The 15,080-nt window shown below is 39.6% G+C and overlaps 1 protein-coding gene across 1 annotated transcript in view; it reads right to left on the reverse strand.

Annotated features, from left to right (window-relative positions):
• The window catches only part of SLC1A1 (solute carrier family 1 (neuronal/epithelial high affinity glutamate transporter, system Xag), member 1), a 35,505-nt gene extending 22,499 nt beyond the window's left edge, over positions 1 to 13,006 (reverse strand). Inside the window, exon 1 of the mRNA XM_009327290.1 lies at positions 12,853 to 13,006. Within this exon, the coding sequence (XP_009325565.1) occupies positions 12,853 to 13,006 (154 nt within the window). The remainder of the gene's footprint in view (positions 1 to 12,852) is intronic.
• Between the last annotated feature and the right edge of the window lie 2,074 nt (positions 13,007 to 15,080).

The raw sequence follows: 15,080 nt of genomic DNA on the forward strand, positions 1-15,080 counted from the left end.
TCAGCCTATCCCCAAGTTTTAAATTGTTTAAACAGGTTTGAGCAGATGAACTGTAAACTGTACTAGAATTTAAACAGGCATGATGGATCCATGCTCCATCCCTGGGCATTTCAAAACTGCAGGATTACAGATTAGTTCCTTAAAGTTTCCTACAAGAGATGTTCTAATTCAGCTACAGCCACTGAAGCATGGAGTACGCTTCTGTCGCTATGATATACAGCCACATCTCTTAAGGGAGATCATCACAAGACACCAACTGGTGTTAAAATCTATTAATCTATCTACCTCTCTGCCCATATTATTTTAGCAGAACACAGTTAAGGTTTTAATATCTGAAGCCAAATTTGGGAATCAATTGCCTAGTCTTCTGCAATTCAGCTTTCATGTCTCCTATGATACAGTTTCTAACTCGAAGCTCTTTGTACTGTTTTTCTCTTTTTGCCCAATTTTCTCTGATTTGCAACACATACACTTGTAAAAGAATAAAAAAAGGAAACAGTCAGTGAAATTAAGTCTCTCACATCTTCTCTTTCTTGTCCCAGGACCTCAAAACCCTACCAAAATTAAATGCTGTACTGTATATGCACCTTTTTCTTTGAGGAAAGAATGGGAGGATAAATAATAAGACTGATGTTAATAATTTCATTTGACAGAGGCAAATGAAAGAGGATTAGAAGGCATCAAAGCACAACAGGGATGAAGATGGTACAGGACGCTCAACAAAACAGAAGAGGCACATATTTTTGGTTAAGATACGTAGACATCCTATTTTAAATGCTGGGGAAAAAAGGAAAACTCCAATTCAGCTGTTCCTTACACTGCAATAACTCTCTTTAATTCTGTATATGGTCTTTTTTTTACTTCAATCTTTTGGTTGGTGTTGCCAGGAAGCCTACCAATTTAATTTTCTTTTATCTTTATAGCTGTTATTTTTGCTCTATTACTAGAGGATTCCCAGGGCTTTCCTCTTTAAAGAATAACCAGAAAGGAGGACAATACTGTAAAACTTGCAAAAAATCAGAAGTGGAAAAATGGAATGATTGCAACTGACCAGTTTAATCCTGTGTGGTGTTCAATTACTGATTGTTGCATGTGGAATATGTTGTGTTGCCAAAGTTAGAGAAAGACACATAGCTTCTCTGACTCTTACTTTAGAACCCGTGTCTACCTGGTTAAGTGCATCAAACCAAGCGTCCTGTTAAGACTGAATGATAGTACATCAGTCATCTGCAACTTTTGAAGTCCCTCTGAAATTTCTTTCATAATCTTGTTTTGTTGTACATATTTAGAGCTGCTTTGCTGAAATGCTACTGTATAAAGCTACTTTACCTAAGAGAATAGTTTGATTTAAACAAAACTGAGCCTAAATATGCAACAAGGTGTTCCAGAAATTTTTACCAGTAGCCACTGATGGAAGCATGAATCATTCTTTCCGTTTCTCACAGACTTAAAAAAATGACACCTTAGTATAACACAAGGTTGCAACTTCATGAAAGACCAATATTTACTTGTCTATTTTCTCTCTGACAAGAGTGGGTTTTCTTCCATTTTGGTGTCACAGGGGAACAGAGAACATTCCTAAACAAAACTCTAATTTTGAAAGTGCTGGAAAAGTTATAATGAAGTCTTGAAAAATCATTGAAATATATGCTTCAATTGTACTGATGCTGTTGAAGCTTCATGCAAATCCAGGAAATTTATTTTCTAAACTTCTTGTGACAAACACTTCTCTTTCTTTGCCTTGCTGCTTAAAAAGGTTGTTTCGGAACATTCTGAACACAAACCAGTCCTCAGGTTTTCTTTCTTTGTCCTCTCTTCTACTGCTAATGACAACTCCACTCCCATTAAATACAGGAGTGTCTTTGGTCAATTGCCAACAGAGTCAACCTCTTTTCAGAGGTTGGTCTACAGCTTTCTTATTGTTTCCTAGTAAATGTAATAGGATTCTCAATGATTTCTGTACTTCCCTTTTAGTTTTCAAAAATAGTTACGCAGATCTTTGGGAATACAAATAATGCATAATATTTCAGGTAAAAGAAACTAAGTAGCTAGTAAAAAAAACTCTGCAGGTATTGGAGTCAGGTAAACCATTCAGACAAATTCATAGTCACAAACCAGGCCTGTCTGCCACTCCCAAATGGCCCCTGAAATTTGAAATACCCACAGGTTTTTGATGAATAAAAATCCAGCTGAGGTCTTTCAAACCCTGCACTAGTGTGCCAGCAAAACTGCTGTGGAGCAGTGTAATTATATATCTCTCCATCAGGCAAAGTACTGTGGCCTTTGTAACAAATCCAAGAGCAACGCGCACTATGTCTGAGGCATCTATTCAGAAAAGAGGGAATTCCTACTCTCCACCTCTCCTGACACAGGAGCAGTGGAAACTGCCACCAACTAGCTACATTGCAATGTAGCAATTTCAAACTAGTTGTAAGGAAATATCTTTCATCACCTGTGTAACTAGATTGCAGACCCTGTTGTCTCTGAGTGTTGGTGAGGCCAAGAGCTAAGCAGGAGACAGAGATACTGAACCTGTACAGAGGTTGTAGAAATACCCAAAATCACAGCAGTTAATATAACATGAAAGATTAACAAACCAGTTGTTTCAGTTTATAGCAATATCAAGCTACTAGATTAGACTGAAACCTCTGTGACGGGAAATTATTCTGCATCTGGATATTATAAAGCTTTCTCTGAAGCTGGCCATTAACAGACTTATGAGCTGATGGCAGTTCCTAAGGAGCAACCTATAAAGTCAGGTAAAAAAATCAAGTACTCACTAATATTAATCTTTTAATTTATTTAATAGAATGCAGGAGAAGGCACCACTTACAGTGCATTAATAAAACCTTCAAAGATGTTGAAAGGTTACTACCCTATTAGTTCCTCCTCCTATTTTGTTCCTGCCTGTTGGAATGACCAACATTTCCCACATAAAATAGAAATTTTATGCTGGTATCAACATTTGGGAACCTCATAATAAAATCCGTTACAGAACTACATTTTTATACAGCGTGGAGTGGATAGCCAAGTGACTGACTGCAGTTGCTATCATCACAGAAAAATTACCAACACTTGCGAGATCTACTGTCCAGGGTAGAACACTTGCTCTGTACTACAGGTACTAACCCTGATCAAAAACTGAAACCATGTGATCCATGAATTATAGATTTTTTTCCCCTCTGAGATGTTGAGATAAATATTATAAACTGAAACAAGCAAATCAGTGCCCCACATGATTAAAAGTCAAGTCCTTGTTCTCTGTACAAGATGATATTTGCACTGTGTTGTTGTGTGCTTTGTATCAGCGTTCCCTTTGGAGGCCTGTACAAATGCACATGTGTCCAAATGGCTTTGGCACAAGGTGTAACACTGTAATTCTAGAGTTGTTCACTGTGCTTCATTAATCCTGTGGTCTTGTAAGATCTGGGAGTGAAAAGGGTTGCATTAAGGACTGGAAACAATCATGGGGCTCTTCTGAATTCCAGTGATTATCATCTTACTGGTTCCCTAGGGCGTAACACCTACATCCTTAGAGTTTGTCATACGTTTCTACAGAGGTGTCCCAACTGAGCACAAGGATTTATGCTTCCAGGTGTTCTTTTTCAATACATCATAAGAGACTACATCTACAATTTGGTGCTGTGATTGACTCTGTTCAGCAGCAACAATCATACCTAGGCACCTTGGCATTTTTTTTTGCTGCTCTACAAATTTCAGGGCCATCATCAAGTGCATCTCCTGCAGTACTTCTTAGCTGTTCTCAAAGCTTCTGAAGATCAGCGGAAGCTGACAGGATCTGTTCTCAGTTCCTACTTACATGATCTAGTGAGACTACCACTGGATTAGTATGATAAATATTGGTCTTCTAACTTTGAAAAGGCCTTGAAAAAAGATTGTTCGGTTTTTTTAGGAAACAGACTAAAGCATGGAATGCAATAATAGTTATAGAGAATATTCCAAATACTGAAAGGGGATGTCCTGGATGATTCAGGATGGGCTTGAAAAAGTAGTTGTTATGAACCTTTCTAAATCCCAGATAGAAAGGGAGGAATAAATGGGAAATGAATAGTTTATGGCAATGAAAGGGATGAAATCATTATAAAATGGAAGGCAGTTCAGGTAAGACGTAAAGAAAAATTTCTGACCATGGGATATCAGTTTGCTAAGGGACTGCTGTGTTGCCCTGTAGGCAGTTGGCACAATCAGCATTGCAGCATTGCATTATGATCTTTTCCCTAGAGAGTTTACTGGACTACACGCATAGAAAGAAGGTATTAGTACTGCCTTCCATTCCTCTTATTTGCAAATGGTATCACTTGTAGGAAAATTAAAAGCTCTTAGAGGTTATATAATCTCAAGTTAATGCCTTTTCAGGAGATATGATGTTCCTTGGGTGGAATATAATAAGACCTTATAAGGAGGGACGAGATGATACATCAATCTGCCAAGATGGACACGCTAGCAAGATTTATAAGAGAAATCCGATTTGGTTCATGGATGTAGCAGAAATACAGCCTCTGCACTGTTGCAGGTGAAATATGTATGGAGTTAATACAGAAAACCTGGAGTGCTGAAAGTAGTTGAATTACCTCAAAATGGCTGGTGGTAAAACATATAGGTGGACAAGTTTTAGCTTCCAGACTCTTAAAAGGAAAACTTTAACATGACACTACATTTTTTAATCGATCATGATGTCCACACACAGATAAATGGGGTAAAAAAGTGAATGCAATCTGTTTTACATAGTGGAATTGTTGTTTACGTCCTGACCTCCAGAACAGAAGAGCAGAAGACACTAACTCACTTCAGACCCATCCACAGTGGTTGCCACAAGCAGCCCCACAGGGATACGGCTGGGACAGGAGGCAGTGACTGCCAGTGCCGCAGAATGGCTGTTGTGTTGTGCTGGGGCTCTTTGCCCTTGAGAGCTAGTGGTAATCATGCTCCATGAACCAGAAGTGCACTTCAAAGTTTTATTGCTATAATTTAAAACCTTAAATAATGTAGGGGCTGTCTCAGTTGCAAAGGTCAACTGATATTGATGGGAAAGGAGTAGCTGACTGTGACAGAAGTCCATTAATAGCCCATGACTCTGCAGTCCTCCCTGCCTCAATGACTGCACGTGGACAGCGGGGACAGGACCTCCAGGATTCCTCAGTACAAACTGAAGGCAAAACTCATTAACAGTAGTGTAACATTTTCTGTCCTTTGCACAATGTACATGATACAAAGGGACAAGGTGAGTTTCCTGCCTGAGCCCAGATAACTAGTTTACTAATATTACACAATGGACCTGCTTTCTCGGACGTTCTTTTGGCTTCAGAAACATAGAAAAGCAAGCGAAGAACATGCAGATATCTCAAGAGACAGTCTCTGAGTATGTTAAGCTAGATCAGGGATTCCCCAAGGAGTGGAAACTAGTGTGCCTGCTGGTGATGCACAGGGCCTGTTAAGGATGCCTCAGTCACAGAGCATCTCTCAATAGCTGTGCTTCTTGAACTTGCAGAAATGGAAACTGCTGAGGCAGCTGCCACCCCAGGAATGGTGATACCAAAGGAAAATGGATTTGGAAGCCCTGCGTTATAGGAAACATAAAGAGATTTGTTCTCCCACTATTTCCTTACCTGTGCTCCTTTACAGTACTTTAAATCTGTGGACATTTTATATCTAATGGAACTGGCAGATCTATCCTTGAGCACAGGCACAGCCTTAGTGTGTTTTAACTTAAATTACTAATATAGTGGACAAAAAAAAAGGTTGTTTAAGTCTGAACTGTTCCGACTTTCAAAGGTAAACATGAGAAATAAGAACAAGCTGATTAATATTCTACTTTGATTTTTTCTCATTGCATTCCAGCTCTTTTGTCTCCCATTTTGTACATTTTGTCCCCATTCACCAAACTCGGTGGCATTGTGATAAAGCAAACTAGTAACTTCCCAAACATAGATCCGAGGTAGGAAACCGACACTTTAATTTTGAACAGTGGAAAAGAACAAATAACCTATTCAAGATACCCATCCATCAGCCACGATTCAACATCCTCGTTTCACAGGGAAAGCAATGGCGTCTGCAAATGGGAAAAGGCACATAGCCCTGGTACTTCACTGCACATTTTTATCTCTCACGCATTTGTTAACAGGTCATTGTCAGCTAGAATAAGCCAGATTTGTTGTGGAATTGTTATCTTTGTACTACAAGCAAGAAGTGCAAGTAAAAGAGTGTGCAGTTGGTACTGGGAAAGGTGGAACTGGCAGGATGCTTCAGACAGTACTGCAGCAGTAATCAAAGCAGGCCCTGGAGTAAAGGAAGACTTTATTTCTATAGTCATGGAAACCTAGTGGTTGGAGCATCATCAGACACACAGCAAGGCAGTTGTATTTATAGCTCACATACAGTGGCCCTCAGAAAGGCAGCTGATACTGTCTTTTTCACTGTTCCTGAGGTATGCTGTGTGTAACCTACAAATACCTCATCGATTGCTTTAAGGAATTTTGGTGTTCCCCATAGCTGACCCTGCACAAATTCACGAGCCAGGAAACTCCTGTGCATCTGTTCTAGCCTCTTTGGAGCTGCCTGTGAAGACTTGAATTGCAGGGAAGGTCAGAAACATAAAGAAAAGCTTTAGTAATGTTTCATCAGGGAGAAAAGATAACAAATGAGGGAGAGGTTATTGTAGAACTTAAAATAGGTGTTGAATAGCTGGTAAAATTATGTCATCAATATTGAGATCAGAGACATGAACCTGCTGTGTTATATGTCACATCTTTTAATCCAAAGCATGATGCAGAAAACAGAACAGACATGACCGCTACACAGCTAAGACTTCTGACATTTATGGGTAACCCTGGAAACATGATCAAAGAAAGGTCATGCATCAGACATGCGATGCCAGTTTTTAGGGGAAGTTTTTGACAGCAAAACATTCTAGCCCTGAAGAAAGACCTCCACATCACAGTCCATGGCATGTAGTCTGAAAATCAATGAGACGGGCAGTCTGAAATAACCCCAGCTTAGAAGGACTGATTGAAGAGAGATGGGAAGCAGAGCCATGGCACTTCGGTAGTATCTGGAGAGCTTGGGGGTGTTGGGTAAGATCCAGATCTCCTGATACTAGCTACTAACATGGGACTTAGGTGCAGGAAAGAAGGCCAGACACTTTGTGTTGATGACTTAGCTCCAGGTTGGGCATGTAAGTTTCCCCAGCTTGTACCCAAGTACAGGGGAACAACTGTCCAGGAAACTGGACAGTTGTCTCCAGCCTAAGTCCAGTTGCGATCCAGACAGAAAACAGATTTGCAAACATTTACTGCCATTACATACCCTGTGAATCTCAGTCCATGAGAAAGAAGGCTAAAAGTGATTAAAGGGAACTAGTCTGCTCAGTATGCAGACGTGATGAAATGCACTGCACAATTATAGATAATTTTCATTCTGTGAATGAAATTAGAGTGGTGAATTTCGAAGACTTTCAAAGACATTTTATAGGATCTTAAGTACTCCCAGAATGATTAGATTTAAGCCTCAAAACTCCCAGGAAACACACAAGAGATTCCTCTCAATTCTTTCTCTCTACAGGGCACCTAAAAATAATGTATTTTTGGTATTTGCCTAATCATTTCTTCTTTGAGAGCATTATTTCAAGGAATTGGATTCGGGGTGTGGAGTATTACACTCAGTACAGGTGTAGTTCTGGATGTCATAGCAATTGTCTTGAGTAACATTCTAGGTTTTTGATTTTCATTTTCACTTTTCCCATGCCACTACAGCAGGAAACAGAAAATACAAATAATTCCTTCACATGAATGATGCATTAGTGTACTATTAGTGTACTATTAGCTAATTTGAGGGATAGAAATCTCTTGGAGATCCAAAAGAGCTAGATATTTTGAACTGAATTATCAGTGGTGGGCTTATGGGTTGGAGTAAATTAAACTTAAAATTCAGCTCTGAGGTAGACTAAGAATAATTCAGAAGAGCATGGCACTACTCAGATTCTTCTGACCCCAAAGCAAGGACCTATTAACCATCCTTTTCAAATTTTTCCAAACAAATAAATGCTCAGTGCTTATGTTAGGTTTTTTTACTAGGTTACAGTTCAGCCTCCAGGCAGGTCAGTGGAAAAATTCCACAAATTGCAACTCATACGCTACGTAAAATATTTATGTAAGCAATCCTTCCCTCTTTTACACTCTGGGGAACTGGGTTTGCAGAGGAAAACCACATTCTACAAAGCCCTCCATTTAACCAAAGAGGGAGAATTTTGCCTTTTCGATTTGAAAACAGACTAAGTGTGTTCCTGCTCTAATTGAAGAAGTCAGTGAGAGCTTTTCCACTAAGACAGGATTTCCCCCAACAAGTTAAAATTACTAATAGTTTAAACTTTGCAGAAACTCCTGGAATCTCAAGGAGTGATTCCTACTATTGCTGTCTTTGCTGTGGGCTTGATTTACATCGTTATGTCCAAATGGACAGGGATCTGGTCACGGGACATGCATTTGTACATTTCTCACTGTCTCAAAAGCATATGTATAAGTTGATGTTTTTCAGGATATGACATTACCTTTTAAGACATTCTAATCCTAAAAAAGAAAACTACATATCCTATCTTGAATAACATCTTGGTGATTCTTGTCCAAAACTATTACTAGTCACCAAAATCCAGTATTTTGACATGACATACATTCACAAAATAGCCTCCTGTAGGCATCAAAACTTCCTAGACACCTTTGGACCCAACACCATGGTCTGGTTACAATTATGCACCAAATGAGCCATTACAATTGTCTCTGTGCACACTCTTAGCAGCAGCAAAGGCACAATAACATGACAATGTTTAAATTTCTCTCATGGTGAGCTAAGTAGCATCACCTTAGCTTGTGAACTAAAAAGACAGTCATTCAGGCCCAGCTGATGTGTTGTCACAAGTTTTACTGCAGTAACTTCATATGTATTGGGGCCCTAAATGTCTGCCACTGAGCCTGTGAACATGTATACAGGTCTGACAGCTGTGATCATCGGATATAAGCCCTATAGGGGTCTGTATAATATGCAAATCCCGAGGAGATGTGCATACTTGGAACACATCTGGTCCCCTCCAAGGATAGCCAACATGCAGGTTGTAGTGCTATCCTTGTATGTCCTGCGTTTAGCCAATAATGATGAGGTTACTTTTAAGGAAAATACTTTTGTGTCCCATTCCAGGGAAGGTTCACAGCCAAATGCAGAGATGTGCCCTTGCCACTAACAGTGAGGTGCCTGTCTTGTTTACAGACGTAGCTGAAGACACATACTGGATCCTCCTTAATTTTTTCAGTCCCTTCCTTGTTCTATTCTTTACAGTATTTTTTGGAAGTGTGAATTTTGCTTTGGCGCTAAAATTCAGAATTGTGAAGAGGTCACATTGTCTACCTTGACTTTAGTAAGGCTTCTGACACTCTCCCATAACATCCCCACAGAAAAACTGACAAAGAACAGGTTAGATAATTGCACTGTGAGATGAATTGAAAAGTGGCTTAATGGCCACACCCAGAAGGTTGTGATCACCAGCAAAAGTCCGGTTGGAGGCAAATCACTGCTGGTGTACCCCAGAGGTCAATACTGGGGCCAATACTGTTTAACATCTTCATCAATGACCCAGATGATGGAGCAGAGTGCTCCGTCAGCAAGTTCACAGATGACACAAAACTGGGGGGAGTTGCTAATATATGAGATGGTTATACTGCTATTCAGAGGTACCTGGATGGGCCGGAGAACTCGTCTGAGAGAAATCTCGTGAAGATCAACAAGGATAAATGCAAAGATCTGCATCGGGGGAGGAATAATGCAAAGAACCAGTACATGCTGGAGGCTGACTGGCTGGAGAACAGCTCTGCAGAGAAGGACTTGAGGGTCCTGGCGGACAACAAGCTGACTGTAAGACAGCAACACCTCATAGCAAAGGTGGCCAACAGCCTCCTGGGCAGCATTATTAAGAGCACTGCCAGCATGTGGAGGGAGGTGATCTTTCCCCTAAACACAACACCAGTGAGGCCACACCTGGAGTACTGTGTCCAGTTCTGGGTTCCCCAGTACAAGAAAGAGATGGGCTTACTGGACCAAGTCCAGCGAAGGGCCACAAAGATGATGAAGGGATTGGAGCATCTCTCACATAACGAGAGGCTGAGAGAGCTGGGACTGTTCAGCCTGGAGAAGAGAAGGCTCAGGGGGATCTTATTCATGTGTACAAATACCTGATGGATGGGAATGAAGACAGAGTCAGGCTCTTCTCAGTGGTGCTCAGACGTAAGACAAGAGACAACAAGCAAAAATTGAAGAACATAAAATTTCATCTGCACAAGAAAACACTGTTTTACTGTGAGGCTGGTCAAACATGTTGCCCTGAGAGGTTGTGGAGTGTCCATGCTTGAAGATATTCAAAACCTGACTGGACATGGTTCAAGGCAACCTGCTCTAGCTGACCCTGCCTGAGCAGGGGGGGTTGGACTAGATGGTCTCAAGAGGTCCCTTCCAGCCTCCACCATTCTCTGTGAAAGAGGAAAAATGACTAGTGTGCTTTATGATTATACACAGGCCTACTTATTCAATTCAAATGTGCATTTCTGATGCTTGGAAGGATACCATATTTCTTTTACAAGAGGCAAAATATCTCATCAACATCCTGAAGAAGGATGCAGGTCAACAGTGAAAACCATCATGCACAGAGATGCCTGGTCCATTTGCTTGCCACACATTTCAGCATTACTTGCACACAGGCAGATAGTGCTTTTGTCTTCAAGACCAGCAAAGCTCTACATATTCTACTGAAGTAGCTTCTGTTGTCAACCTTGTTTCCTTTTTCTTGCCCAAAAATCTAACATAGAAGTGTAGAAAAAATAAGCCCTTCTTTTCTTAGGTATGCCAAGGTCACAATCAGAGCATCTCATTCTCATCTCTGTGTATGAATTTAACTCCTGCAATCTGCAATCTTTAAAATCCAAGCTCGTGTTAGTAGTTACAAACGCAGTTTAACTCATACTGGAATGTTAAACATTAAATAGCAGCACAACATTTTTAACAGCATGATTCTTGTTTCCCCTCGCAAGTGCTGGACAGGGATACATTTAATAAATAATTCATTTCATGGTTATCCAAATTATATCATTTATTTCTGAAGACATAGGCCCAACTTCACTCACAAATTAAAGCTTGCTTGAAAAAAGAAATAGATTAGTCTTACCTTGGCAGCTTTTCCTGGACCTCCTGTCACAGACTCAAGTTCAATACGATAAAAGTAGAGTTCAGTTTTCCTTTGCTTTCTGTCTCATTTCCTCCTCTATATAAAAATGCTGCTGCCCTGCCTAGTAATTAAAACACCAAGCCCTTTTTATTTCTCTTTCTGTTCGTCTCTCCTTTACATACTAACAAGCATTTCATCTCCCTTCATTCCTTTGAACACAGCCCTTGACTATTTTCTGCTGCCATTTCTCACTCTGCCTCTTGCAGCTTTCCTTTCTGGATGTCTCCGTCTTGCAGCTCTTGACATTCTCCATTTCAATTCTAACACTGGGTTCCTGTCACCCTGTGACAGGATATTACAGATCATATATATCACCATATTACAGATATGCCCCAAAGGCCTTGGCAGCTTCCCTTAGGCTCTTCCTGTCATAGGCCCCATTGGGATGCACTGCTGAAATTAGCGATATTTTTGGCTGTGAATTTTGAAGAGCTTGGGAGTTTGTATTCAATATCCTATTCTTGAAAGCATTTTCATAGCATGATCAAAATTCCCCTTTCATTTTCTGATCACAACATGCTCTCCTTTTCTGCAGTCAAATGTCTGATGTATTTCAATGACCATCCAACCAAACAACAAACACCTGGACATGAATACATTCCCAAAACAAAGGCTTTGTGGAGATGAAAGGGGACAGTATAGTGACAAATGTGTCCTGATTCATTGTAGGAAGATAAAAGAGAATTACAACCCTTGTTCCCTCAGTAAAGACTTAAGAAAAAGACAAGTTTGTTTGGCTTCCTTTACTCTTTTTTTTTTTTTTTCAGAAAGGCTATTTGACATCCAGTTTTGTCTCTTCGCTTTGGGCTCACTCCAGCAAATCTTTCCAAAATCTTTCCTATTGGGTGAGCTGTTAGCAAATTCTAGCATGCCACGGTGGGGTTCGAGCCAACAGCTTGCTTGCTTCTTCCAAAAGAGGGAAGCTTTGCTCTTCCTTCCATAACCCCTTCCTGGCTACACAGTCTCCCTCCCCACTCTCTTGCACTTCCCCAAAACTCCTTTGAACCAAGCATACCAAACAGATTATTTTTTTTTTCCTAATTTATAGTTTTCTGTCAGGTCAGTGAATTGAATGGACTCACAGAAGGATTCAGAAAACGCCAGAGCTCATGCAAGGTACTTCATGGGAGTTTGCTGAGACCAGGGAAGTGCAGGTGAGGAATCTCCTCTTTTTATGACAGTAAGCTATGAGATCAGCTCTCCCTTTCTTGTGAAATGGCAGCATGAGACTACTTACAATAGTTAACTCTGTACCTGAGAATAAGCAGTTGCAGCTTTGGGCTTGCTATTTGCAACTGTTTAACCCACTCCTGAAAACAGGGAGAAAGAGATAAAAGACTCTATAAACATATAAGTTATTATCTTACAGCTCTTTATAACTTAATTAACAGATAATGGTGCTAATCCTTCCAAATCCATTCTCATTATACATAGAAAAGCTTAATCTAAACATATGCATTCTATACTTTTCATTATAGAGTTCCATCAAATTGGTTTTAAGTGTTATTTCTTTTAGAAAGCAAGCTAAACCACAATGATAATCTCATCAGCTAACAGTACATTTCCAGTCATACCTGTGATCATACTTGATATGATTAATGGCAGAATGATGAGTTTGAGCATTCTCATCAGCACTTCCCCGGGAAAGGAAAAGTAGAACTTATCCAGGTTAGACAGTTTGCCATATTCCCGTACCAGCATACCGACTCCAATACCTAAAAGGCACATAAAAAAAGTGACACAAATTAGCAGTAATTTATAGTAGAGAGATGGGGAAAATGGAGGAAAAATAGGAGAAGACCAGTAAAACAAAAAGAGCGAGCAATAGACACATTTTTAGAGCCATGGTGGAACTTCTAAAGCAAATTAGAGAAGAGATGTTTCCTTTTCTGTTCTATATATTGATGATAGGCACAGTAATAACACATAAAATTCTGAACTTGTAGGATGTCTTTAGGTATGTCTTTGGAAAAATCTTGATTATGCCCTCTGATTATCAGTCCAGTCCAGCAGTGACTTTTTACCTGCTTTCACTAGCTCTAGAAGACCCATGACTGGCATTGAAAAAAATCAATACAATATATAAACACTACCAAACATTAAAGAAAGAAAGTGATATGAATATTTTAGATAATTTGTATTGGCGAAAATACATCTACCCAGCAGCAATACTTTTAGTAATTACTGCTCTACATAATTAGAAAAGAACATGACTACAATCACTAAATTAATCTAATATTTTCCAGGAACTTGGTCAACAAAAATACACTCAGCATATTCCACACTCATTCCACTACATGACTGATCTACAAAATACCAGACTATAAGTATAATCAGCGATTGAGCCCTGGCACACGACACCTTTGTACTTCCTCTTATCTTTGGATTAAATGAATTATCAGATAGTTCTAGCTTCCGAGACAAATCACAGATAAGAGTTCTACCAAAAGAAAATAAATCACAGACCAAAAGACAAATTTCTTCAGTTTGACAGGCAAACCTTTATTTTCCATTTCAAAATGATTTCCAAATGAAAATCACTGGTATAGGAAATGTGTTAATCAGGGTTTAGAAAGCATTATGACTGTTGTTTCACATACAAGCTTTGTAATGCTTCAGTCCTGGCTAAACTGAGTATCAAGAGACCAATTTCTAACTGGATTCAGTGAGACATGGCAACTCTGAACCCTTCATTATCCACTGAGTGCTGAAAGGTCTTATTCATATGAATAGCCTCACCGAAGTTAATGGAATTATTTGCACCCCTTAGTATTTTAGTGACATCAGTGGTGAGTATTTTGCAGCAGAATTGTTACAATAGCACAAGAAGGTGCTACCAGTCTATCTGTACCAGCCTCAGTGGCTCATGTAAACTTACAGGGTCACAGGAAAGCTGCTAGTGCCCAAACCAAATGCACCTCTTCCCGCAGTTTTATTTTTGATGGTATACAAGGCATTATGTTGGATGTTGCTCAAGAAGCTGGTGTAAAGTTTGACTAAACAGGCTTATAGGATATGTTCCTTATTTTAAGTGATTGAAGTTGTTGACGCAGACAGTACCAGCAGGTTCAAAACCAGATTTAGGCAAATCCACAGGCAACTGGTCCGTACTGTTGATACTGAAGAAAATAGACAGGGATCCCATATCCAGTTCTCTACTAAAGAAGAAACTCGTTAATATTTTTTTGTAGAAAGTAAGGATTTTTGCAAAAATCGTCCCTAAAGATTTGCCATGGCTGTGGTTTGTGCTAGTTCACACACTATCTGGATGTTAGTTGATGTAGAAACGTAAACTACTAGTTACCTTCACAGAATTTGCCTCTGAGAGCACAAAAAGATAATGAACCATCTTTTCTGTGCTCTATCTGCACCTGCAAAAACAAGCTGAAAGAAAATAGAGGCAGATTATAAACTCCTACCAAGTCTTTCCCGTTAATAAAGAGATGGAAAATGAACGAGTTAACCTTTCAGGCAAATAGGCTGCTCTAAGCAACTATTAAGATTTCTGATTTAGGTGTCATCTGTTCCAGTGAACATGGACAGTGTAAATTCCTTGCAACAATCTTGAATCTTAATACCTTGAAGATACTTGCAATATTATGTAAATGCCCTTCATCAGTGAATGATAAGACACAATGATCTCTATTTCTAATCTAATGACTGAACTAAATGTGTTGAAAATAATTAGTCTGCACTTCAAGATAAGCCCAAGCAAGACAGAACTCTGTAAAATTGTTAGATGTATTGAAGTAAGTTGCTAAGGCTTTGATCCTGAAAACACCAGTGTAAATAGCTGAATCTA

Source organism: Pygoscelis adeliae, unplaced genomic scaffold, assembly GCF_000699105.1.
Source record: "Pygoscelis adeliae isolate BGI_AS28 unplaced genomic scaffold, ASM69910v1 Scaffold26, whole genome shotgun sequence".
In the NCBI taxonomy this organism is placed as follows: domain Eukaryota; kingdom Metazoa; phylum Chordata; class Aves; order Sphenisciformes; family Spheniscidae; genus Pygoscelis; species Pygoscelis adeliae.